Below are 26,297 nucleotides of genomic sequence, written 5' to 3' on the forward strand. Positions count from 1 at the left end.
GACCTGGAAAAAAAAAAAAAAAAAAAAAAAAAAAAAAAAAAAAAAAAAAAAAAAAAAAAAAACCTTGTACCAGCTCCCATAAAAAATGTTTCAAATGGCTCTGAGCGCTATGGGACTTAACTACTGAGGTCATCAGTCCCCTAGAACTTAGAACTACTTAAACCTAACTAACCTAAGGACAGCACACACATCCATGCTCGAGGCAGGATTCGAACCTGCGACCACGGCAGTCACGCGGTTCCAGGCTGTAGCGCCTAGAACCGCTCGTCCACTCCGGCCAGCCCAGCTCCAATATTTCAAGTTATTAACTACAGTGATGTTATCCCTTGAGACCTTTCTCAAGAATGCTCATGGTACCTGGAACTGGTTACGAAATCCTATGTTCATTATGTCTGTGATTTTCAACTCTCTGATAATATGTCCCCATCATAGACACAGCTATTCTGGCTGTGTGTAGACAAGTGCAGAGATTTCTATGCCTTATGTCTTCTCTGTTGTCTTATCGATGAACGCTATCCCTCATATATCTCCTTGACCTTAATACTCTTTATCTAAACACCAGGACAGAAACATCTATTTCCACCAGAAGGATTACTATTGGTTCTGTATGCAGCCATAGCCCTTGTACATCCTTCCTTCTGATCAGATCTCCCTCATTTCCCAGTACTCTTGAGTTGGTGCAGCTCCTGAAATTTCCTTTCCCCAGAACTTGCTGTATAAGAAAACATATATCTCATACACCAATAAATTCTTTTTAAATCTGCCACTATCATTATTATTATTATTGTCATTATTATTATTATTATTATTATTATTATTATTACTGCTGCTGCTACTACTACTACTCCTACTACTAGTACTAGTACTAACTTGATTAGTTCATAGTCAGTATTATTTACTCGCATTCCATTGCCACTTCAGGCACTCAAATGATTTTAATAATATTTGTCATGTTAAAATTATTATTTCTCAGAAAACTCTGATGCAAAAGAAAGGTGCTGCATTTGTGAAACCATGGTTCGATGTAAGAGAGTGCCTGATGACCCTACTCAGATCAGGTTAAATAAATAAATAAAATAGTGATTCCAGATAATTTTAACCATCAGAATCTTTTAAGAAATCTACACTGAAATGTCCACAAATTACTAGATGTTTCCATTACCTGGCATGTATCTCAATAACGTAGCTAAATACCTCATAAAGAACTGAAAAATTCTTAGAGGGATCTGTAGACTGTTAGAATTACAGGAGCTTTAGTCTGCAGTAACAACTCACAAGCACATGCTTCTAGGCTGATCTACACAAAAACTACTTTTATCAATTTTTTGACTTTGTGTCCAATTTTTACATTATGTTGCAACTCCTCCTTTTTTCATGTTCACACTACATCATAATTGCACTAGTCTGTAATTCTTTATACTTAATTTTTGCATCTGTGTGATTACACGGTGCTCAGAGAGACATAGAACATCTATCAGTTCACAGTTGGCCACACCTTCTAGACATGCAATAAGCCCATGTACCTTGTTTTTCAGCCCCCTAACATTCTGAAGAAACAAACTAATTTTGCTTCTCTGGGGACTGTTACATGCATTATGATCCTGATGCTCAGCTGTTCTGATTTTCTGCCTCCTATTGTCGCAGGCCACATTTGAGCATCCCATCTCCTAATTACAACAATAGGCACAACACAGATATGAAACTTCATGTCAGTCAAAAGCAATTTTCTCAGCTCTTTGTTTACATGACTGAGAGCTGTGTTAACCCAAGGCTTATCAGGGGCCTGCATAACCTCCACAATTCTGCCATGAGTGTGTGCTGTTGATACTCATATTTCTTCCAGGTCACCTTTAATACTATACCCAAAATTGCTAGCCAGGCTGTTTTATAATTCTCCAGCTATAAGTAGCTTATCCTCTCCATCAAAATCTCTGCATAAGGCCACTATGTTCTCTTGTCACATGACTAGGTTTTACATTGCTTGTGGCCTGGTATTCTACACCTAGCTTATTCTGTAACAATCGGCCTACTCCTTTCCCATGACTACTATCAACAGGGCGTATATACCCTGGGAAATCCAGGAAAAATCCAGGAATTTTTTCATCTTGGAGATAACCAGGATAGCCCAAGATTTTTTTTGAATTCCAGGAATTTTTCATTGTTTTAGTTTTAAATTAAATTGTTGTAGTTTTGACTGGTATCAACAGATACTCTGACAAAGAATATGACTGTATCCTACTACTGGAGAATAATAATACTGCAGCAATAAAACATAAACGAGAGGAAAAAACCAAAATAAAACTTCAGTTACAAGGAAACTGTGCCATTTACAACAACAAAACACCATGCACACACAAGAGTCTGCCAACAGCAAAATGTGTCAAAGGCCTTGGGATGAACACTATGAAATACCTTGTAACAACAAATGGCTTCCGATGAGCGTAATGTCACAACTGTTTATATTAGATTCATTTGAGCAGTTGGCAGCAGGCTCATGCATGTGCACAGTTGAGTCACATATGAGCAGTACCTTCCACCTCTTCTGGCTGCTTGAACAGGGTGTCTACGACCCGGGACAGCCGGGAGATCCAGGAAAAACCCGGGAATTCTTTCATCCGGGAGTAAACCGGGAAAAACCCGGCAATTTTTTTGAATTCCGGGAATTTTTCACTATTTTTGTTCTCAGCTAAATTTTTGTAATTTTGACTGGTAAGAACCAATATTCTAACAAAAGATATTACTTTATCCTGATACTGCAGAATAATACTGCATCAAAAAAACATGAACGAGAGAATAAAACTAAAATAAAACTTAAATTGCAAAGGTTCAAATGGCTCTGAGCACTATGGGACTTAACATCTGAGGTCATCAGTCCCCTAGAACTTAGAACTACTTAAACCTGACTAACCTAAGGACATCACACGCATCCATGCCCGAGGCAGGATTTGAACCTGCAACCGTAGAAGTTGCGCGGTTCCGAACTGAAGCGCTTAGAACCGCTCGGCCACTGCGGCCGGCAATAAATTGCAAAGGAAATGCGCCATATACAGCAACAAAACACAGTGCTCATGCAATCGTCTGCCAACAGCAAAATGTGTCAAAGGCTTTAGGAAGACTATGCAATGCTTTGCAACAACAAATTGCCTCCGATGAGCATGATGTCACAACTGTTAACGGGTGGGATCTTGCGCATGCGCAGTTGAGTAGTATCTTCTTCCGCTTCTGGCTACAGAAACGTGGCTGTTGGCTGTGTAAGCAGTTGCAGCAAAAGAAAAAAAAAAGGCAACTAGGTGCTACCGGGAAAAATTTTACTGGCGTGTCCAAGCTGCCAGATTGCGCAGCAGCCCTGGATCTAGGAGCGGGAGGGGGGGGGGGGGGCGGAAGGGGGGGGCGGAAGGGGGGGGGGGGTTCATATAAACCTTGTTTCACAAATCTTCTAGCACCCAGCGCACTTTGGTCTGTCAATTATTCATATGACTTTGAAATGTGTCCCTGTCGGTTTTTGAACATTGTTGAACATGTTCTAAGTTGATTTCTGAATGAATTGTAAGTTGATTTGTGAATGCGTGCATAGTTTACGCGATGTCTCTGTCAGTGGAATCCTCATCACATCTAGAAATAAATTTTCCTGCAGACAAAAGGGCTATGCGAACTGAGCAGAGTATAGCTGAACGAATGAAAGCCAACCGCTGTCTGATTATGTGATTGATTGGGTTTGCGAATGATGAGCATTGTTATGATTACCAGTGAAATCCATGGATTCAGACTACTAGAGTGCGAATAAATGACTAACAGTAATAACAGGTAAGAAACATTACGTATTATCTTCTCGGTGTATCCATGAAAATGAAATTTTGACAGAAAATTTTTGGCCAGATCACTATACTAGCAAGGGGCAGTTGTACAGTCTCTGGCTAGCAGCCTCTTTAAGGTCTATTCTGGAAGTAGGGTGGTAAAAGCATTGTACAAACACATAACAATGCCTAACTGGAGAATAATCGCGGGATAACTAAACTGGTGATTCTGGCAGAGTTAGTGAAGTTAACTGGTGAATAAGCTTTGACATTGGCAGGAATAGATAACAGAATTAGTGATGACAACATTGTTTGTTAGAAGGAGAAGAAACGGGGACATCACACAAATTATGGAAGAATAAGACTACCAGTATTCCAAATTTATATAAGAATTTTGCACTACTACTTTTCGATCTCATCCTTGAGAAACGAGCATATGAATGAAGTGTAAAACTATTTCCTAACATAAAGCTTTTTGCTTGTAGTAGGCCTAATAGGCATTTGATATTGGTACTTTGTGAATTATATTCTGTCATGTTCTAAAAGTGACCATTTCTGCCAAAACAGTCGCGTTTATTTGGCGTGTGTTACAATTGCTGCAGTATTATAAAGGCCTATTTTGTTTTATCTCGCAGACGGTGACAAAATATAGGTAATCAGGTCGAGAAACCACACCAGTCTTGGGCCTATTTGTAATTACAGCTTTTTCAGTATTAGATAACGACATTTCGATTTTTCATGTAGCAAAACGTGTGACGAACGTTGATGAGGTAACAGATCCTTTCGCAGAAAGGAAAGCACACCATGTAAAGCTGCAGCAATATTAGAGAGAAAAAAATTCTAGGAACTAAGGATTGAAGAAATGTGTACTGCCTTGCTTGTCTCTTCTCTTTACTGGCTTTATGTATCCTATACTTAATTTTATGTCACACAAAGCAGCAAGTTTGTTAGCTAATAGGGAATAAAGAGTGCAAAGTTTTTTTAAAAAAAAAATTATTTAAAAAAATAAATAAAAAAATAGGAAAAGAGAGGCAGGATGTCAAACTGGCCGACTGGGAGCAGGAGAGGCACGGCACCATAGGACATTTTAATTTCTGCTGTCCTGAATATAGTTTGATGGCACCCAGTACAAAATATACACGTTTCAATTCCACAGACCGAAATACAGTGACGTATGATAGAAGAATGCTGTGTGAAGAGGTGTGGCGCTGCACTTTGGCACACTTAAGATCAGATAACATGTCTTACAATTCCTCAGACATGTAAGTTTTATGCATCAGAGTCTTCAGAAAGATGTGCGCTACAAAATGAACGTACTTTTGAAAATTCGATTTTTTTAAAATTTTTGACATCCTGTCTCAAATTCTCGTGGGACGCCACTATCTACTATTGCCCCGGTTCGGAAATATCGTAGATATGGGTCTGATGCGCAGAGCGGTCTGAGTTACAATAGGGAAGCGGGTAGTCTTCATGTGACCCGTGTTTACATTTAGTGATTTAGCTGTTTCCTCTTTGTCTACTGCACTCACATCAAATGAAAACAAAATTGATTTCTTTGGCCAGGAGCTATCATGTGAATTAAAATACATTTACATAATTACGGAAGGCTAAAATACGTTATTAGTTTCAGATTTTATTTTATTTCCACCTTTCTGACAGTCAAACATTAATTGCCATGCAGAACAATAAAGTTATTTTTATAGGTTTGCTGAAGAAATTTTCTTTTATTAATCTTTTCCGCTGAGGCAGTCAATGTATTTGAAACAAAGGGTTTAATTTCAAAGTATTGGCTAGTTTCAACTGTTCGGTGCATTTCAAGTGTACATTTGCATCTTCTAGCATGTATGGCATTACGCCATAACAAAGAACCAGACATGAGATAACAAAGTACTGGTACCCAAGGAAATTTACATCCCGAAACCACATTGAAAAACTTAATATCAGGTCGATGTCTACTTCACTGGGAATCTGGGACTCATTTAAAAATCAGCTCTTTGATGACGAGCCACTTAGAAGAATTTATAGCCCAGAAGATCACATTTTTATGTCGTTATTAAAAATTTTACTGGCACATTTGTGTGAGATATCTTAAAATGTAATACATGCATAAAAGACCAACATTACATGTGAAAGCTTAGCTTCTCGTGCAGCGTATTGGCCTTAGAGACCAATATTATATGTGAAAGCTTTGTTTTTCTTGTAGCAACATTATGTTTTTCCGGTTAGCATCTGGCTGCTTGTTAACACAGCCAACAGCCACACTTCAACTTCCCGGATTTCTCCCGGATTTCCCAGTTAAACATACACTTTCTCCCGGGTGGAAACATAGTTCTTCCCTGTTAATTGACAGTATATTTTCTCTCGGAACTGTGTAACTTATCAATCCTTTGAATGGTTATGGTTTTATACATGGGCGTAGAATTTCCCAGCGCTTTAGAAAACGAAACACCTTTTGGAAAGATGTTTGATGTGCAGTAACACGTATGCCGTATATTTTCGTATTACGAAAGTATAAATTCGAATTCCACCAAACACCGCATGTTACTTTCCGAAGCATTAAAATCGAGATTGCGATGCGTTGTTGTAAGGCAGTCATTAGAATATCTGCTGTCATCGGCTGGCTAGATCACGTGCATGAGCTATGACTAATGACTGCCTTACAACAACGCATCGCAATCTCGATTTCAATGCTTCGGAAAGTAACATGCGGTGTTTGGTGGAATTCGAATTTATACTTTCGTAATACGAAAATATACAGCGTACGTGTTACTGCACATCAAACATCTTTCCAAAAGGTGTTTCATTTTATAAAGCGCCGGGAAATTCTACACCCATGTATAAAACCATAACCATTCAAGGGAAGTTACACAGTTCTGAGAGAAAATATACCGTCAATTAACAGGGAAGAACTATGTTTCCACCCGGGAGAAAGTGTATGTTTAACTGGGAAATCTGGGAAGTTGAAGTGTGGCTGTTGGCTGTGTTAACAAGCAGCCAGATGCTAACCTGAAAAACATTCTGGCGCACCCAAGCTGCCAGTTCCACGCACGCGCTGCGCAGAGCAGTCTGAGTTACTGCGTGAAGAGGGGGAGGGGGTAGTCTCCCCATGACCCATGACTATTGTTTATGTTTAGTGATTACAATTATTTCATGGACAACTGTATCAAATGCTTTACTGAGGCATTTTCCTAGATCTCAGAAAGCATTTTATACCATTGACCATGAAATACTACTAGGTAAACTTGAAGCACTAGGAGTCAGGGGGGTTGTAAATAAATGGTTTAGATCTTACCTTGTGGACAGAGTGCAGAGGGTGGAGATATCTCAAATTTCAAGTAGCTCAAATTATTTAGTGAAACGTTTTTCAGTTAAAGAATATTTGAACATTGGAGTACCTCAATGGAGTGTGTTAGGCCCAGTACTATTTCTTATTTATATTAATGACTTCCCACAGTGGGTAACGCAAGGTGAAACAGTGTTATTTGCTGATGATGACAGCAATATAATAATTACAGACAGGACACCAGAAATGTTAAATGTAAAAGCTGAAAAGGCGCTTATGGCTGTTCACAACTGTTTAAATAACAACAAAGTAACCCTTAATGTGAAAAAGAATAATAACATAAACTTCTATATAAAGAAAAAACCGAATATGACAAAACTTGAAGTTCAAAATGAAACCATAGAGTGTGTAGTCAGCACAAAATTTTTGGGTATTTATTTTGATCAACAATTAAAATGGGATGAACATATTAGGAGGCTTGGGAAAAAAATTAGCACAGCATGCTATGCCTTACAAATATTAGTCACTGTGTCCAATAGTTCATGCCAGAGAATGACATACTTTGTACACATACATTCTATAATAAGTTACGGCATAACATTCTGGTGTGCAAATGCCCAAAATGTGAAAGATGTGTTCAGATTGCAAAAACGAGCTATCAGAATAGTGAGCAAGAGTCACAAAAGAGCACAGTGCAGTGAGCTATTTAAAAAATGGGGTATTCTGACAATCCCAAGTGAATATATCTTGCAGTTTTTATTCACAAAAATATTGAGCAATATTTAGCAAACACCTGCATACATGATCACAAAGCCAGAAACAGTAATTGCTTGTACCTAAACAGAATGAATAAAACTAAAATCCAAACCTCTGTGTTTGACCAAGGTGCCAAATATACAATAAATTGCCAATGTAAATCAAAAACATAAAGGAACTCTGTAAATTTAAAGCATTCCTTAAAGAATGTTTATTAAAAAATAGTTTTTACTCAATTACAGAATTCATGCAGCATAAAATTGAAATAAATAATCAGGTTAATCAATTATAAAGTGGACATTCCAGATTGTAATTTACCTGCACAAGTATTAGAGAAGTCTTGTGATCTATTTCTTTTGATTGAAGCAGGTTCTTCTGAATTATGTAATTCAATGATAAATTGTGTGTGTAATATAGAGCTTGTATATTATATATAGCTTGTATTTCATTATCTTATGTGACAAAATAATGTACATATATATGTACAATGAAGACATCCATACAAAGAAATTTGTTTACAGATGAATAAATAAATAAATAAATGATTTCACTGTTTCCTGTTCGTTAACAGCTCCCACATCAAATGAAAATAAAACAGATTTCTATGGCAGGGAGCTATCAGGTGAATTAAAATACATTTGTATAAATACGGAATGCTAAAATATTTTATCAGTTTGTTTTCTGACTTTATTTTATTTCCATGTTTTTAGCAGCCAAGCATTAATCACCTTGCAGAACAGTGAAGTTATTTTTGTCAGTATGCTAAAGAAATTTGGCATTTAATAATCATTTTCCCCCCATGAACCATGGACCTTGACATTGGTGGGGAGGCTTGTGTGCCTCAACAATACAGATAGCCATACCGTAGGTGCAACCACAACGGAGGGGTATCTGTTGAGAGGCCAGAAAAATGTGTGGTTCCTGAAGAGGGGCAGCAGCCTTTTCAGTAGTTGCAGGGGCAACAGTCTGGATGATTGACTGATCTGGCCTTGTAACATTAACCAAAATGGCCTTGCTGTGCTGGTACTGCGAATGGCTGAAAGCAAGGGCAACTGCAGCCGTAATTTTTCCCGAGGGCATGCAGCTTTACTGTATGGTTAAATGATGATGGCATCCTCTTGGGTAAAATATTCCGGAGGTAAAATAGTCCCCCATTCGGATTTCCGGATGGGGCTACTCAAGAGGACATCGGTATCAGGAGAAAGAAAACTGGCATTCTATGGATCGGAGCGTGGAATGTCAGATCCCTTAATCAGGCAGGTAGGTTAGAAAATTTAAAAAGGGAAATGGATAGGTTAAAGTTAGATATAGTGGGAATTAGTGAAGTTCGGTGGCAGGAGGAACAAGACTTCTGGTCAGGTGAATACAGTGTTATAAATACAAAATCAAATAGGGGTAATGCAGGAGTAGGTTTAATAATGAATAAAAAAATAGGAGTGCGGGTAAGCTACTACAAACAGCATAGTGGATATATTATAGTGGCCAAGATAGACATGAAGCCCATGCCTACTATAGTAGTACAAGTTTATATGCCAACTAGCTTTGCAGATGACGAAGAAATTGAAGAAATGTATGATGAGATATAAGAAATTATTCAGATAGTGAAGGGAGATGAAAATTTAATAGTCATGGGTGACTGGAATTCGACAGTAGGAAAATGGAGAGATGGAAACATAGTAGGTGAATATGGATTGGGGCTAAGAAATGAAAGAGGAAGCCGTCTGTTAGAATTTTGCACAGAGCATAACCTAATCATAGCTAAAACTTGGTTCAAGAATCATAAAAGAAGGTTGTATATGTGGAAGAATCCTGGAGATACTAAAAGGTATCAGATAGATTATATAATGGTAAGACAGAGATTTAGGAACCAGTTTTTAAATTGTAGGACATTTCCAGGGGCAGATGTAGACTCTGACCACAATCTATTGGTTATGAACTGTAGATTAAAACTGAAGAAATTGCAAAAAGGTGGGAATTTAAGGAGATGGGACCTGGATAAACTGACTAAACCAGAGGTTGTACAGAGTATCAGGGAGAGCATAAAGGAACAATTGACAGGAATGGGGGAAAGAAATACAGTAGAAGGAGAATGGGTAGCTCTGAGGGATGAAGTACTGAAGGCAGCAGAGGATCAAGTAGGTAAAAAGACGAGGGCTAGTAGAAATCCTTGGGTAACAGAATAAATATTGAATTTAATTGATGAAAGTAGAAAATATAAAAATGCAGTAAATGAAGCAGGCAAAAAGGAATACAAACGTCTCAAAAATGAGATCGACAGGAAGTGCAAAATGGCTAATCAGGGACGGCTAGAGGACAAATGTAAGGATGTGGAGGCTTACCTCACTAGGGGTAAGATAGATACAGCCTACAGGAAAATTAAAGAGACCTTTGGAGAAAAGAGTACCACTTGTATGAATATCAAGAGCTTGGATGGAAACCCAGTTCTAAGCAAAGAGGGGAAAGCAGAAAGGTGGAAGGAGTATATAGAGGGTCTATACAAGGGCGATGTACTTGCGGACAATATTATGGAAATGGAAGAGGATGTAGTTGAAGATGAAACAGGAGATACGATACTGCGTGAAGAGTTTGACAGAGCACTGAAAGACCTGAGTCTAAACAAGGCCCCGGGAGTACACAACATTCCATTAGAACTACTGACGGCCTTGGGAGAGCCAATTCTGACAAAACTCTTCCATCTGATGAGCAAGATGTATGAGACAGGTGAAATACCCTCAGACTTCAAGAAGAATATAATAATTCCAATCCCAAAGAAAGCAGGTGTTGACAGATGTGAAAATTACCAAACTATCAGTTTAGTAAGTCACAGCTTTAATACTAACACAAGTTATTTACAGGCAAATGGAAAAACTGGTAGAACCTGCGACTTTAGGGTAGATCAGTTTGGATTCCGTAGAAATGTTGGAACACGTGAGGCAATACTGACCTTACGATTTATCTTTGAAGGAAGATTAAGGAAAGGCAAACCTACGTTTCTAGCATTTGTAGACTTAGAGAAAGCTTTTGACAGTGTTGACTGGAATACTCTTTCAAGTTCTAAAGGTGGCAGGGGTAAAATACAGGGAGCTAAAGGCTATTTACAATTTGTACAGAAACCAGATGGCAGTTATAAGAGTCGAGGGGCATGAAAGGGAAGCAGTGGTTGGGAAAGGAGTGAGACAGGGTTGTAGCCTTTCCCCGATGTTATTAAATCTGTATATTGAGCAAGCAGTAAAGGAAACAAAAGAAAAATTTGGTGTGGGTATTAAAATTCATGGAGAAGAAGTAAAAACTTTGAGGTTCGCTGATGACATTGTAATTCTGTCAGAGACAGCAAAGGAGTTGGAAGAGCAGTTGAACGGAATGGACAGTGTCTTGAAAGGAGGATATAAGATGAACATCAACAAAAGCAAAATGAGGATAATGGAATGTAGTCGAATTAAGTCGGGTGATGCTGAGGGTATTAGAGTAGGAAATGAGACATTTAAAGTAGTAAATGAGTTTGGCTATTTGGGGACCAAAATAACTGATGATGGTCGAAGTAGAGAGGATATAAAATGTAGACTGGCAATGGCAAGGAAAGCGTTTCTGAAGAAGAGAAATTTGTTAACATCGAGTATAGATTTAAGTGTCAGGAAGTCGTTTCTGAAAGTATTTGTATTGTGTGTAGCCATGCATGGAAGTGAAACATGGACAATAAATAGATTGGACAAGAAGAGAATAGAAGCTTTTGAAATGTGGTGCTACAGAAAAATGTTGAAGATTAGGTGGGTAGATCACATAACTAATGAGGAGGTATTGAATAGGATTGGGGAGAAGAGAAGTTTGTGGCACAACTTGACTAGAAGAAGGGATCGGCTGGTAGGACATGTACTGAGGCATCAAGAGATCACAAATTTAGCATTGGAGGGCAACGTGGAGGGTAAAAATCGTAGAGGGAGACCAAGAGATGAATACACTAAGCAGATTCAGAAGGATGTAGGTTGCAGTAGGTACTGGGAGATGAAGGAGCTTGCACAGGATAGATTAGCATGGAGAGCTGCATCAAACCAGTCTCAGGACTGAAGACCACAACAACAACAACAACAATAATCATTTCCGTTGAGGCATTCCACAGTATTGCTGAATTAGAAGTACACCTTTTAACCTTGTGGCATGTATTATGCCATAATAAGAACCAAACATGTGATAGTACAGCACAGGTACTCCAAGAAAGTTCATGTCCCGAAAACCACACTGAAAAGCGTAATGTCAGGTTGGGGCCTACATCATTATGCATCTGGACATATGAGTGTGCGCTTCAAGCTGAATTGTTCATTTTAGTATGGTTTATGAAATTCCAATACTCTTAGAGTATCCTCTGACTTCCTCTTTCTTTTATGACATGGTGTAAGGCCTCTTAACCTTTATAGTACAAACAGGCTTTCTACATCAGTGTATCTGTGTGGTACAGTGACACCCATTTTCTGGCACAGCCTGGAAACTCCTAAAACAAACATATTTGTAACAGGTCTCGCGAAAATATTGTGAATGGTGGTTTGAAAAGCGTTACTCTCAAAGTAAATTTCCTTTCACACAAGATGAATTACGCTGCATATGAGAATATGCAAATGTTTGGCAAATGACCAAAGATCTTTTTGGCAGCATAATTCACTCCTTTCTGCGCCAAAGTGAGATGTAATCCAGAATAGAGAAGATCATCCTTGCTTCTAGTGTTGTAAGTGAATATATGTCTTATGAAGGTACTGTGAATATCCTGAGTTGCTTAAACAAATGTCTGCTAGATGATCTTGGGTGGGCTGCAGCTATTATTCTGATTACATGCTTTTGTGCAATGAATACTTTCTCTCTTAATGACAAATTGCCCCAAAATATGATGCGATATGAAAGCAGTGAATGAAAATAGGCATAGTAACCTAATTTACTGGTATGTTTATCACCAAAATTTGCAATAACCCTAATAGCATAAGTAATTGAACCTAACCATTTCAGCAGATCATCGATGTGTTTCTTCCAATTCAATTTCTCAAAAGTGCACAGACTCAGAAATTTTGAGTATTCTGCCTTAGCAACAGACTTCTGTTCATAGTCTATGTTTATCAATGGTGTTATGCCATTTACTGTACAGAATTGTATAAACTGTGTTTTCTCAAAATTTAGTGTGAGTCCATTTGCAGAGAACCACTTAATAATTTTCTGAAAGACATTATTTGCAACTTTCTCAGCTGATTCTTACTTGTTGAAGAAAACAGAAGACCAATATTAAATGTGAAAGCTTAGCTTTTCTTGTAGCTACACTACATATATTAATTTAAACCATTAGTTGTTTGTGTTTGTGTGTTCGCACTAGTTAAGTGGAGTTGCTGCTTGCTGACTAAATCACGTGTCCTATGCTCTGAATATCTGTTGTCATCGTCTTGTGATATCACGTGATTCGAGCTATGATTTGGCTTAAAAAATGTCGTCACAATTTCGATTTTAATGCTTCAGAAACTAATGTGCAGTGTTTGGTGGAATTTGAATTTATACTTTTATTAAGCGAAAATATGCAGCATACACATTGCTGCAGATCAAAGATCTGCTGGGGACATTTTCAGTGAAGTGACTGAATGCCTGTAGAGGCAATGCATCCCATTCTTTCTAAATACTGGATGATCCCTGTCCACGAGTACCAGAGGTCCACTTGGTTTTGATTTGGCTATGCTTGTTCCTTCACATTTCCACTTTGTGGTCACAGCTGACACTGGTAGCTTTAGAAGGGTTAAACTGTACGTCAAGGACTTTTGTTGCTCAGGTGGCACTTGGTGGCCAGTCCACATTCAAAATCACACAGCCCTCATTACCAACACATTCTGCTGTTACCGTTTCTCTGCTGACAACACAATACTCCCTCCCTTCCCCATCCACAAGGATCTCCTCAGCATGGATCTATGGAACCAAAAACTAATCTAATCTTCTTTTATCTTGGCAAGTGAATTTCTAGGGACAGCTAGTGGTCAGTTCTGCATTACACAATGTTGTCCAGATACTTTTTATCAGATAGTGTAATATAGTATCTGTAGAAGGAACATAGTATATCTATCTCATTGTGACAGTACATGTGTACTCTTGTTCTATGGCCTGTTCTGTATCCTTGGATATCTTCACCATGGCTCTGTGAACCAAAAACAATATATAATCAAATCTAACTTTTATCAACAATGCACAGACACTACCGGATCATATCTTCAATGCATGTCAGCATGTACAGCAGAAACTATGTCAACTTCAAAGAGTAGTATGTGTTTCTATATCTACATTTATTTAACTTGTTTTTGTTATTTCTGTGAGTACTACCACCTCTGAAAGGACTCAACGTATTTTTAACACCCTGTATGTTAGATATCAAAGTGAGTGTAATGAAAACTGAGGCATGTGCACAAAAGCTATGGCTTTTACTTTCATCTTATAAAATTATCAGAAAATGAAAATTATAATGGACCAAAAAGCAATGTCATTAAAGCAACTCTCATTTGTAACACAGGTACATCGACGTCTGTTGTATGATGATGGGAAAGGTGTTGGTGAAGCACTTGAAGATGAAGCATTTGGTAAGGGCCGAATTGCAAGAGGGAAGCATTATTTGGTTGTAGGCCCAACTGAAGGATCTGGAAACATGAGCCTTGCAGCCCAAGAGAGACTGCTGGCGCAAGAGAAGTTGCTGAGCCCATGGATTTTTGTTACTCCACTAAGCATGTCGTTTGATGAATGGACATCTTACACTACAGAGGTAACAACAATACACATAGTAGCTGCAGGTTGACTTTCATATCTTTTATAGGTCTATTATCCACACAGTTTTGCAAGAGTGATATGACAAATATGCACTCATGAAGATTAAGATAAATATGGTAACTAATCCTGATTGTACATAGTGTTTATTCTAATAATTGTAACTAATGTTTGGCATTGATACCTAGAACCAAAACAAAATATTCCAGTGAATGTAAATCTTTCTCTGCAGTGGTAGTGAGATGTAGGCAATTACACAAAATGTCATTCCGTGAAAGAATATACGAGGGTTGAATGAAAAGTAATGCCTCTGCCTTCATTAATTGGGTTTGGATGGGAATATTTTAATAAATCAAATACAGAAATAATCTTTAGAATGTGACCTTTAATTACCAATATTCACTTTTCCACATAACTGGATACATTTCTGCCAATGATGAACAAGTTTTCCAAAGCCGTCACGGAAGAAGTCAACACACTGTTTTGGCAACCACAGTCTCACAGTTCTCCGGGTCAAAATGGTGTACCCAGGTTTTGTCTAATGTCACAATTGAATGGAGAAAGGCATCACCTTCATTCTCGTAATATGAGAGGAGTTCATGGCAAATTTCAAACTACGTTTTCCGCACCGCAGATGTAACAAGCATCCAAAGAATGTTGGCAAATAAAGTCCATGTCCTGGATGCAGCATGATGGGAAATCTTTTGCCGGGTTGCAGATCACGTCAACAAGATTTTTATGATCGAAACAGATGGTGAAAGTGCGTCCTTTGACGTCGCTCCTGAAAGGTTTGACTGCCTCATAAACCGTGAGGAGCTTGCGATCAAAGGCTGACCATTTACATTGACTCCTCATAAGCTTTTTTGAGAAGAAACGCAGTGGCTGTGTTGAGTCTGCTGTGTGCTGTTGGAGGACAGCACCTACTGACAACTCACTAGCGTCGGTAGTGGTGGTGGTGGTGGGTAGTGTTTAACGTCCCGTCGACAACGAGGTCATTAGAGACGGAGTGCAAGCTCGGGTTAGGGAAGGATTGGGATGGAAATCGGCCGTGCCCTTTCAAAGGAACCATCCCGGCATTTGCCTGAAACAATTTAGGGAAATCACGGAAAACCTAATTCAGGATGGCTGGAGACGGGATTGAACCGTCGTCCTCCCAAATGCGAGTCCAGTGTGCTAACCACTGCGCCACCTCGCTCAGTCCGGTAGTGATAGAAATCCATGTCTGGGGGTCTGGGTGCGGGGGAGTGATAGCCTGCGCAATGGCCAATTTCAGATTGTCCAAAGCATCCAGCATGGGCCTAGTCCAGTCCAGTTTATGATTTCCATTTGTATCTTTACCGCAGAGGGAGTCAGTTAGTACCGACTGGATGGAGACAGCCCAAAGTACATGTTGCCAACAAAAGTTCACCACCCCTAGGAAAGGGCACAGTTGTGCATAATCCTCGGGGAGAGGCAGAGCAAGGATGTTCACGATTCGTGAGTCAGTAGGACAGAGGCCATTGCCCGAGATTGTATGGCCAAGGAAAGTAATAGTTGTGGAACAGAGCTGCGATTTGTCGTCATTAATAACCACACCATTGGCCACAAGAGCTGCACCAAATGCATCAAGATGAAATTTGCGTTCCTCCACAGACAAGGAAAAAATGTCATCCGAATAGGCAAAAGCGAAAGTAAGTGGTTGCAAAATTGAATCAGTGAGACATTGCCACGTCTGTGCAACATTTTTTAAGCCATATGACATGAAGCAGTATTTGAAAAGGCCAAAAGGCGTAATGATTGCCATTTTTGTGCATCGGAATTTGGTGATATGCCTTCACATAGTCCAATACAGAAAAGAACTTCGAGCCATGCAGTAACTGCATGAAATCCTGCATATGAGGAATCGGACAGTCGTCTATAATAGTTTTATCATTAAGGGACATGTATTCACTGCACATGCAGAGCGAACCGTCTTTCTTAGACACCAAGTGAATTGGGGAGGACCAGTTGCTGTCAGAAGGCCGGAGCACACCCGAAGCCAGTAAATCCTGAACTATCTCTTTCACTCACAACAGTTTTGTAGCGTTACGATATCAAGCTTTGTGACTTACGGGCAGGCCATCCGTGGTGAGGATTCAGTGGCAGGTGCCATTGGTGATTGATGAGACCCGCGAAGGGAGGCATGCATGGTGGGGAGAGGGGAGGGGGTGGCACGAGAGGTGGCGGTCGACTGACCTCGGAGTGCCGGGATGGTGTATACCGAGCTTCGGCAGTAGGCGACGGCTGAGCATGTGACGCACTAGCCACGGAAAGCGAGTGATCCCGCAAAGTGGGGACACGGACGTCCGAGCCAGGCCGTAGTAGTGTGGGTGCAGCCCAGGTGGGAGATGATGAGGATGGGTGTGGTGCGATGGCCACACAGTGCGAAGAATCCCGCGAAGCAGGGGCAGGTGCGTCCTGTAGGTCCAACTCCAACTGCATCTGCACGGGACTGACAGCAGGAAAGGTGCAGCTTGACACAGGAGCGGGGCAGAGCAAAGACACTGTAGGAGAGGGAGGCTATGTAGACATGAACAGCTCTGCAGATAGGCAGCATAAGGTAACCTGTGCATGATCCAGTTCAGCAGAGGCAATAGCAATGCGTGAGCATAACTCCGTGTTATGAGTGGGTAGCTCATCGATCTGCTTGCAGATGTCCGATAAATGAGAGAGGCAAACCATAATATCTTCAAGCAGAGAAGCACACGTGGAAAGCGTGGCCATCGATGCGGAGAGCGAGGACGTGCTGTACCCGTTACAGCAGAGAACAGTAGAACCAGATTTCCAGCGGAGCGTAGCAGCTTGTAGGTCCGTATAAAGCTCTTAATGGTGTAGAAAGTCCAACACGATCGCAGGTTCGTCCACGTCAGCGACGCGGAAGGTCCAAGGAAATGTCACACCCGGGGACAGATGGAGTGACATCCTGATGGAGCTGAGAACTGCGATATGAGAGTGATTCACAGTGATCAGTACAAGATTAGCAGGAGAAAGCGTGTTGCTCACATGCTTAGCCGGGATATTGCTGACTTTTGCGCCAGTGTTGACGAGAAAGCGCGTGCTGACGACAAGTCCGTGACATAAAGACGCCATGCCATTGGTGCGAGCAATGCAACGTCTGAAGGTAGGCGCCGTTGATGATCACGGCAGGACGTGGCACCTGATGCGCATGACAAGTCATTTGGGTATGCACAAGGCTCGCAGCAGTTGTGAGCGGCATCCCCATAGGTTGCACGGTACCAGCAAGTGGCTAAACATAGTGGCAAGGCACTGTGGGGAGTGCGGGGGACACAGCTGGCTGCAATGATGCCTGGGCTGCTGCTCAGGTGAGTTTGGCTGCTGTCGGGAGGACGCAGGTAGTAGCTGCTGTAGGCCTCCAGGAGGCAGCTCCGGGCAGGTCGCCGAGCTGCTGAGGCGTGCACGCTGAACTACCCACAGCGCCTGGAACCGGCAGAGCAGGGGTGCCAACAGAAGGCAAAATTGTCCTTGACAGGCAGTGCCGGGTGACGAATGATTGCATAGGCCTGATCAGCTGTGCGTAGGCGGACCTCGAGTGGCCCAGCGTGTGATACCAGGTGCAGCTGTAGGTCTGGCGGTAGTTTGATCATCCACAGAGCCCACAGTGTGGCATCGGGTAGTGCTCGGTCACCAATCAATGTATGAAGACGCTGCCAGAGCTATGAAGGCGTGCAGTCGTCGAGATGCTCGTCACGGATGTTGTAGTGGATGGCCTCGGCCGGAGGGCGAGAAAGGCATTTGATAAGAAAAGTTTTCACCATCACATACTTCAACGAGGCAGGTGGCAAGAGGAACAGATCACTGATTAGGTCAGGGTGGTTGTGGAGGTGGCTCACGAGGCAGATGAAATGTGCGTCATTGTCCGAGATCCCGTGGATATCACAGTAGATGGTCCACCAGGGGGAACCGAGTCTTGAGGTTGTCCTCTTGCAATGCAGGCAGGTTAGGAAATCTGCTGGGTAACACCTGTTGATGGAGCACAGGCAGGCACAGGTCCGTGTCGGCAGTTGAGGGAGCCCCGGATGCCGGGAGTGGAGTAGCAGTGGGTGATGCGTCGCCCGAGGTCTGTGTGGGGGGGCGGCCACAAGCAGCACATGTAGAGGTGTGGACTGGCACAACCGATGACACAATATGTTCCAACTGCAGGCCCGGAGGCAGACATGGTGCGGTCATAACAGCCGGTGCAGGGTGAACGACGGGCGGAAGGCAGTCGCAAAACAGCCAGGGGGGCCTGATCCTAAAACTGGCGAGGAAGAAATGGCCGGTGCCATTACAGGAGTGGGCGGAATGCGATCTTGATGTAACAAAGGAGCGATGGTCACAGCAACCGGCACAGCTGAGGCAACCGTTGTCACAGAGATGGCTTGCGGGAGGGGAGGGGGATGGGTACAATTATGTCAAGCAAGTAAAAATGTGCTACCCCACGCATATGAGCTTTCGGAGTACAATTCTTGAACTGCATCTGCACATTGAACCAGCCAGAAGACGACTGCTTATCCGGAGGGTGAAGCACAACTTCCTTCACATGATTATCATTCACAATGTCGACGAGCAGCATGCACTGTCCGGGCGGCAGGCCCTGCTGTGTAGTAGCATTTGACGGTGTGTGGACATGTTGAGCCAGAAACAGTTAAGTGGCCGCTGTCATGGCTGGGGCCAGAAAATTGTTCACTTTTAACCAACTGTACATTAGGAACACTATTGAAAGCACAAGCACATTTGCTAGGGTGCGACACTCTTGCATGAAACGACACTAGTAAATCCATATTTTTCAAGACAATGTGGGCCGACACACAGAGACCATTACTAGTGAAAGTAAGCACAAAATAATTACCGAACATACAACGTTGAAGACGTGGTCACCACTGTTGGTATTATGAGGTGTAGAACCATAATAACACAGTTTTAGAGCCAAAATGAACATTTATTTCGGCACTGAACAGGGCGAATACAGAAGTGGATGGCGAACATGGTGTGAGAGAACAAAGACAGCAAGCAAGCAGCCAAAGAGAATAATCAGAGAAGTGTCACTTCATGTCAGAGGATGCCACGTGTCTATGTATTTACTTTTAGTTTCCAACACCAGATCTTTGTAATAATCATGATAGTTCTTAAAGTATACCTTTATTCTGTTATTATTGCTATTCTTTAGCATTGCACATTGGAAAAGTTTTGGAAGTAGGTACAATGGTTTAAATGAATACCATGAATATGCTAAGATTCTACATCTAAAGATAAGCACTTTAATGATCAGCTTGATATCACTACACGTAAACACACAGTCACTCCAATTCAAAAGTTCACAACGAACTGAAGGTCCTCGTGCTGCCCGTCGCAAACCTCAAAGGTGGCTGTCCAAAGATAGATCACTTGGCCAATTGAATGCCACCACAGACCCTTGCCCTAGTGGCAGCATTATGCAGAGGGAAAAGGGGGGGGAGTAAGTACGATGGCTGAAATGAATACACTAAGATTCCACGTGTAGAGATAATCACTTTAATGATCAGCTTGATTTCGCTACACATAAACACACAAGCACTCCAATTCAAAAGTTTGCAATGAACTGAAGGTCCGTGCACTAACTGTCATGAACCTCAAAGATGGCAGTCCAAAGATAGGTCACTTGGCCAATTGCATTCCACCACAAAGTCTAAGTTTTCTTCTTGCTGTTTCCACTTCATGATTTATCCAGTTACATTTTTTATATCTTTTTGCAGTTATTTACTGCAAAGGTAATTTCTGGGCATGTGTCATTGAAGCAATAATAAAAATCTAATGTAGATTCGCTGAAAGTAATGCAGTTCCTGTCACAAAATTGTGATCTTCTTAGCATAATCTTGAGATCTTTAACATTGCCATCATATTATTTCTTTTTGCTTGCTGACATGATTTTTAGCTTCTGTCAGTATCTGTGCAGCCTGGTGGTCAGAAAAAATATGAATATTAGTTCACAGAAAAGCTACATAAAACATGAATTACTCACAAGAAAACATTTTGATCGCTCATGTAATCAAAGATGCAAAGATCTGTACCAATTATCCTGCAATCCACAGTGAAGTGCATAGACTAGGGTATTTCTGATTGTACTGACTACTAAGAATTTTTCCTATTACATTTGCATATGCAGTACAGGAGGAATCACAGCTTGTCTGCATATCTCTTACAAAATATATCTAAAAACAAAGATTCTGTAACTTACCAAACGAAAGCATTGGTACGTTTATAGAGACAATAACAAACACAAACACACACACAAAAATTTCAAGCTTTCGCAACCCATGGTTGCTTCGTCAGGAAAGAGGGAAGGAGAGGGAAAGACGAAAGGATGTGGGTTTTAAGGGAGAGGGTAAGGAGGCATTCTAATCCTGGGAGTGGAAAGACTTACTTTGGGGGAAAAACGGACAGGTATACACTCGCACACACATGCATATCCATCCGCACATATACAGACACAAGCTGATATGTCTGCTGATTGTTGCTGGATTGATTGTTGCTGTTGGCTGGCAAACACATGCAGTCTGCTGGGCTGAAGTGCTGGGAGGCAGGGTGTAGCTGACTTCTAGCCATCATCCCTGTTCATGTTGTTAGGGTGTTTAACTATTTCAGTTGCCTCTCTTATTCTCTGTTGCTGCATCCACTGCAAGTACATGAGGTTCTTGAAAACTGATAGGATGTCTATATTCCTGGTGGTATTTTGCTACAACTGACTTGTTGTTCCGTTCATTACACGTAACATTCATGCTCCGAAACAATAGTATTAATGAGTCTCTCGGTTTCACCAACATAGACTTCGCCATATTCACACCAAAGTTCACAGATAGCTGCAGTGTTGAGAGTATTCACAGGATCCTTAGTGAGCCTCATCAAGTCTTGGATCTTGCAGCCACTGTGAAATACAGATCTGACTCCTGCACAGTGGAGAAACTTGTCTACACAGACACCGATGCCTCTTGCGTATGTTTCAGAGTGGCCATAAGATCTAAGATTTATTGAGGCCCACTAAGGGTCCCATGACTGCAGGTGTCTACAAACTTTGGAGTGATTGTGGTGAAGTCTGTATTGGTGAAACCGGAAGACCCATCAGCATTCACATTTTGGAGCCTGAATGTTACATTCGCCTGGGACAGAACAACAAACCAGCTGTAGCAGAACACCACCAGGAACATGATCATGCTATAAGTTTTAAAGAACCATGCATGCTCCCTTGCAACTGTGGATATAAGAGAGGTTACTGAAATAATTACATGTGCTAGCAACTTGAGCAGAGAAGATGGCTACAAATTACCTACAGCCTGGCTGCCAGTTATTCCAGCCTGGCAGACTGCATGTGTTCACCAGCCAGCAGCACCACTTAATCTAGCTTGAATAGTATAAACAGCAGCTGCATGAGAACTGTTGTGCAGGCTCATGCCTTACTGCACTGAAACACTGTCCCCTAGATATAAGCTGCCGATTTGCTATTGCCTTCCAATCACCAATGCAAGATTGCCTACGAATCACTTACCAGAGTAGCAGAAACAACAGCCAGCCGATATGCTGTCTTCCACCAAAAACATATTAGAGTTGCCTTCCAATCAGGCACCAGGGTACGGTATAGCTATTCCCTCTATAAGAACTCTTCAAATTGCCCAATGACATCTCATATATGTGATATCGATAACCACCAGCTGACTGAAAATGATGGTACATAAAGGAAGACATCCACCAGTACTCAACAGTGAACCACCGTGAAGGAGACCACAGCAAGTCAGTTGAAGCTCAGCAACTTTATTTTTTTAGTAGTTTACAGTGATGTGGCTCAATAACCAAAATTATGTTATCCAAAATGACACCAGCAGTGGAAGCCTATCATGTCTCACTTTTATTTATTTTCTGTCAACTTTATAAATTAAAGTGAGACTTGTCTGCTGAAAAATACTCAGTTGCAGTAAGCTTAAGATGGAACAAATCAATGACAATTGATTTTATTTTTGCATTTCATAAAATACCAGTACTTGTAGTTGTGAATCCAATAGTCAAATCATAAATTAAGTGTGCATAATTGTGTCACTTGTTAATGGGTGTGAACGGTCTTGAAATATCCCTCATAACAGAAACATACTTTACTGAAAAGCTTGAAATGGAATATTGGTAACAAAGCAGATTCAGAACTTGCCAAATCAGTTCGTTCTAGCAACAGTGAGTAACAAGGCTGGTTGTTAATCTACTCATAAAAATGTAGTCCATCATTGCTCCAGCAGGAATTGCGGATCACATATTCATTTACTTTCTGCAACAGTATCATTGCTAAAATGCTGGAAGATGCACAGTTACCTTTCCAGAAGAACTGCAACCACAATTATGCAGTCCCATGTGGTCCACGTGAAATTGATAACCATTGTTATGGTGAAATATTGTCATTGTTGTGTTATTATGGCAGAAATCAGCTTTAACCTTGAAATCATTCTCTTCAATATCTGGTTATATATTTACAATGCTGTACTTTCTGAAAAAATAAAAATAATTAATGGTGTGTGTATACTATGTTTCACCAGAATTAAAATGGCAGAAATGCTTTAATTTCACTCATTTGAGCTTTCCATTCTAGTTCTCAGGAATTCTTCAAAACATCCCACAAAATGTCCACATTCTAACACTGGAACCGTGGAAGAATAATACAGTGCTACTGCGGCTGGAACATATATTTGAAAAGAATGAAGATCTTGTTCTTTCAGATGCAGCTGTAGTGAATTTGGAGGTACGTACACTCAAAAAATGAAGTCAGTATTCCCTCTATACAAGTAAATCTCATTTTATACAACATGTAAAAACAGATTTGTTTGTAACCTTTGTTACTGCTATGAGATGATTTTAAGGTATCAACAGTACCTGATACTCCCAATCTTCCATTCAGCTTCACATTTGCAATATCTGAGAAGGCCTCTGTATGTATTTCTCTTCTTTCCTCCCTTCCAACATACCTGCATAATTTTCAGCCTATGTTATCTCTAATTTTATCTTCTAGTAAAATGAGGCTATGTATGGAGAGGATCCACATACTTAATAATTTCTCTTGCTATAAATGAGTACATCACAGCACTCCATTAAGGCTTTGTCACCTTTTATTTTGTAATCAGACTAAAGCATACTTTTCCATTTTTAGGTCTCATAATGTACACTATGCTGACTAGTGGCAAAAAATGAAATATTTTATTACCTATTTTTTGATTTGTAATGCAATAAATTATGTTCTGGCTCCCATTTATGCTATTCAGAGCTCTATTATTTCTATGCCTGCTAGATCATAGACAAGTGGAAAAATGTTATCAGACACATTTTATTTTAACTATTAGACTACATATGTTGTGGTAATGATGTTTGATAAGTTTTTTACTAATAATACAAATGTTCACCTTGTCTGTCATTTCCATAGGCACAGTGTGTGCTATGACACTTGAGACAATTCATAGACCATAATGAAAATCTGAACTTCAGAAATTATAACATTAGACTAATGACATTACAGTATTTCTTTTAATGTGGAAAATTCAGGAATAAACTTATTCTGAAAATTAAATTCTTCAGAAAAAGTAGTATAGTCTAACAAGTGACAAACTGTGTTGGACAAGACTCCTTCATTACATTCACCATTAGGGTGTATTCTCTTCATTCAGTCTTTTTGTGATTATACATAGACACCATTTTCATGCCAGATTACTTGACGCACACGATTTTGAGAAACATATCTCATATTGCTTTTAAATGATGGTGGATTAGCATCAACAGCTCATACAAGTTCAAAACAGGTTAATGTAATTATGTCTAGCATACATACACTGGTAGGATTTTAAAATCGCCAAGTGACATTTCACCTGGATTTGCATAATATTGGCAGTAAGTGTTCTTAATAGCAGCTGCTAAAGTGTGACTGTATGGAGATAAAATTTTACATAAATTAATTATGCATCTCAAGTTCCAGTGCTAACATAGTTCTTGAAATGCTGTGTTCATAATTAACTTGTAAATTGTTTAATGGATGCAATTCTAACAGATGAATGTAGATAAGTATGTAAATTTAAAAAAATGCAGTTGAATCATAAATTTTTCTAAGTATCATAAAATCCCATATCAAGGTGCAGACTATTTCAAAACAGTTGTTGAAGGAAACAGAAAGCCATTCTAGATTCTGGACCTGAAATATATGAGGTATAAGAAAAAGAAATGCAAATGAAATAAATATTTGAGAAATGGGAAGGAAAAGAAAAGAAAAAAACAAATGCAAGAAAAAGAAGACAGGAATATAAGAGAAAAGAGGCAAGAAGAGGCACAAGAATAAGTAAGGGAAGAGAGAGACGGTGAAATAAAGTACAGTTGCATAAGGAGGCTAATGTCAAATTGGGGAGGAAACAAGAGAGAGGACCAAAGTGAGGCCTGTATGTTGTGTCTCCTCTCATTAAGATTTGGATTCATCTCTTTCTTTACTTCAGCATTCACGTGTATACATAACCCCTTCCCTTATCCAGATGAAGGAATTTCATGAAGTTACAAAATTCAGCATTCAACTACAGTTTTGAATTTATGCTTCTTAATCTAATTTCAGTTGATCCTGCTTTTGCTCTTCCAACCTAAAAATATTATTAGCATTAATTTTTTACTTTCATTTTGGAAATATTTAAATAATCAGATTAATTATCAAAATTTTTCAATGCATTGCTTTCCTAAACATGAATGTAATACAGTCTTCTTGAATACCAGGAGCTGTTTACACCATTTGTTGTGAAGTCCATACGTGAAACAACACTGGCTGCAAACCAGTGGCTTGGGGAATATGACAGGCTCAACTGGACAGACACATCAGGCATAAGTATGGACAGCTGGGAGGTCCCTAATGATATTCCTAATATCTCTCTCAAACCTATGCAAATCAGAACATTTGTTGTTGAAGTAACTCGGTAAGATATTAGCAAATGATATTAGCAAATATTTGATTTTTCACATCTTCTAGGGTCAAAATAAAATGTAAAAGAATTAATTTCTGAATAAAAAATGCTTTATGAATATACATTGTGAATTTATTCATCTCCTTCCTAATATAAAATTTTATTTATTTATTGATTGTTTGTACAACTAATCATCTTCATGACAGATTAAAACTATGTGCCGGACAGAGACTCGAACTCAGGTGCAAGACCGAGTCTCGGTCTGGCACACAGTTTTAATCTGCCAGGAAGTTTCACATCAGCACACACTCTGCTGCAAGGTGAAAATCTCATTCCGGAATCAAGCATTTTCACAAGTCCCATGACTTGTAATATGCCACTGAATGGCAAATGTAACTTGTAAAATTTGCAGTTGGACTAAATACAGTCATTTGATTATTGGAATTAATGTTAGTAAAGGGAAAGAAATAATAATAATAACAACAAAGACTCTTGTTATAACTGCAAAGTTGTGGCAATTTCAGATGAAATCACCATAAACATACACATGTTGAAGACAAAATATAAAATGTAAGTGACGTAAGTGATGTCTGAAAATAAATGTCGGTGAAAGAACAACAAAAATCGACCAGCTGGAGCATGAAGACCAGTGAACACATCTCCGGGACCAAGCACATGGGCTAACAGCACTGGAAATCACCACTGAAGATGCTTTATAAATAAAAGAAGTGAAATGCATATGGC

The 26,297-nt window shown here is 40.1% G+C and overlaps 1 protein-coding gene across 1 annotated transcript in view; it reads left to right on the top strand.

The window, feature by feature from the left end:
• The window catches only part of LOC124779320 (lysosomal alpha-mannosidase-like), a 270,837-nt gene extending 244,745 nt beyond the window's left edge, over positions 1-26,092 (top strand). The window contains exons 15-18 of the mRNA XM_047253703.1: positions 14,354-14,599; positions 23,222-23,371; positions 25,369-25,565; positions 25,966-26,092. Coding sequence (XP_047109659.1) covers positions 14,354-14,599; positions 23,222-23,371; positions 25,369-25,565; positions 25,966-26,092 — 720 coding nt within the window. The remainder of the gene's footprint in view (positions 1-14,353; positions 14,600-23,221; positions 23,372-25,368; positions 25,566-25,965) is intronic.
• The last annotated feature ends 205 nt before the right edge of the window (positions 26,093-26,297 follow it).

Source organism: Schistocerca piceifrons, chromosome 1 (genome assembly GCF_021461385.2).
Source record: "Schistocerca piceifrons isolate TAMUIC-IGC-003096 chromosome 1, iqSchPice1.1, whole genome shotgun sequence".
NCBI classification, from domain to species: Eukaryota; Metazoa; Arthropoda; class Insecta; order Orthoptera; family Acrididae; genus Schistocerca; species Schistocerca piceifrons.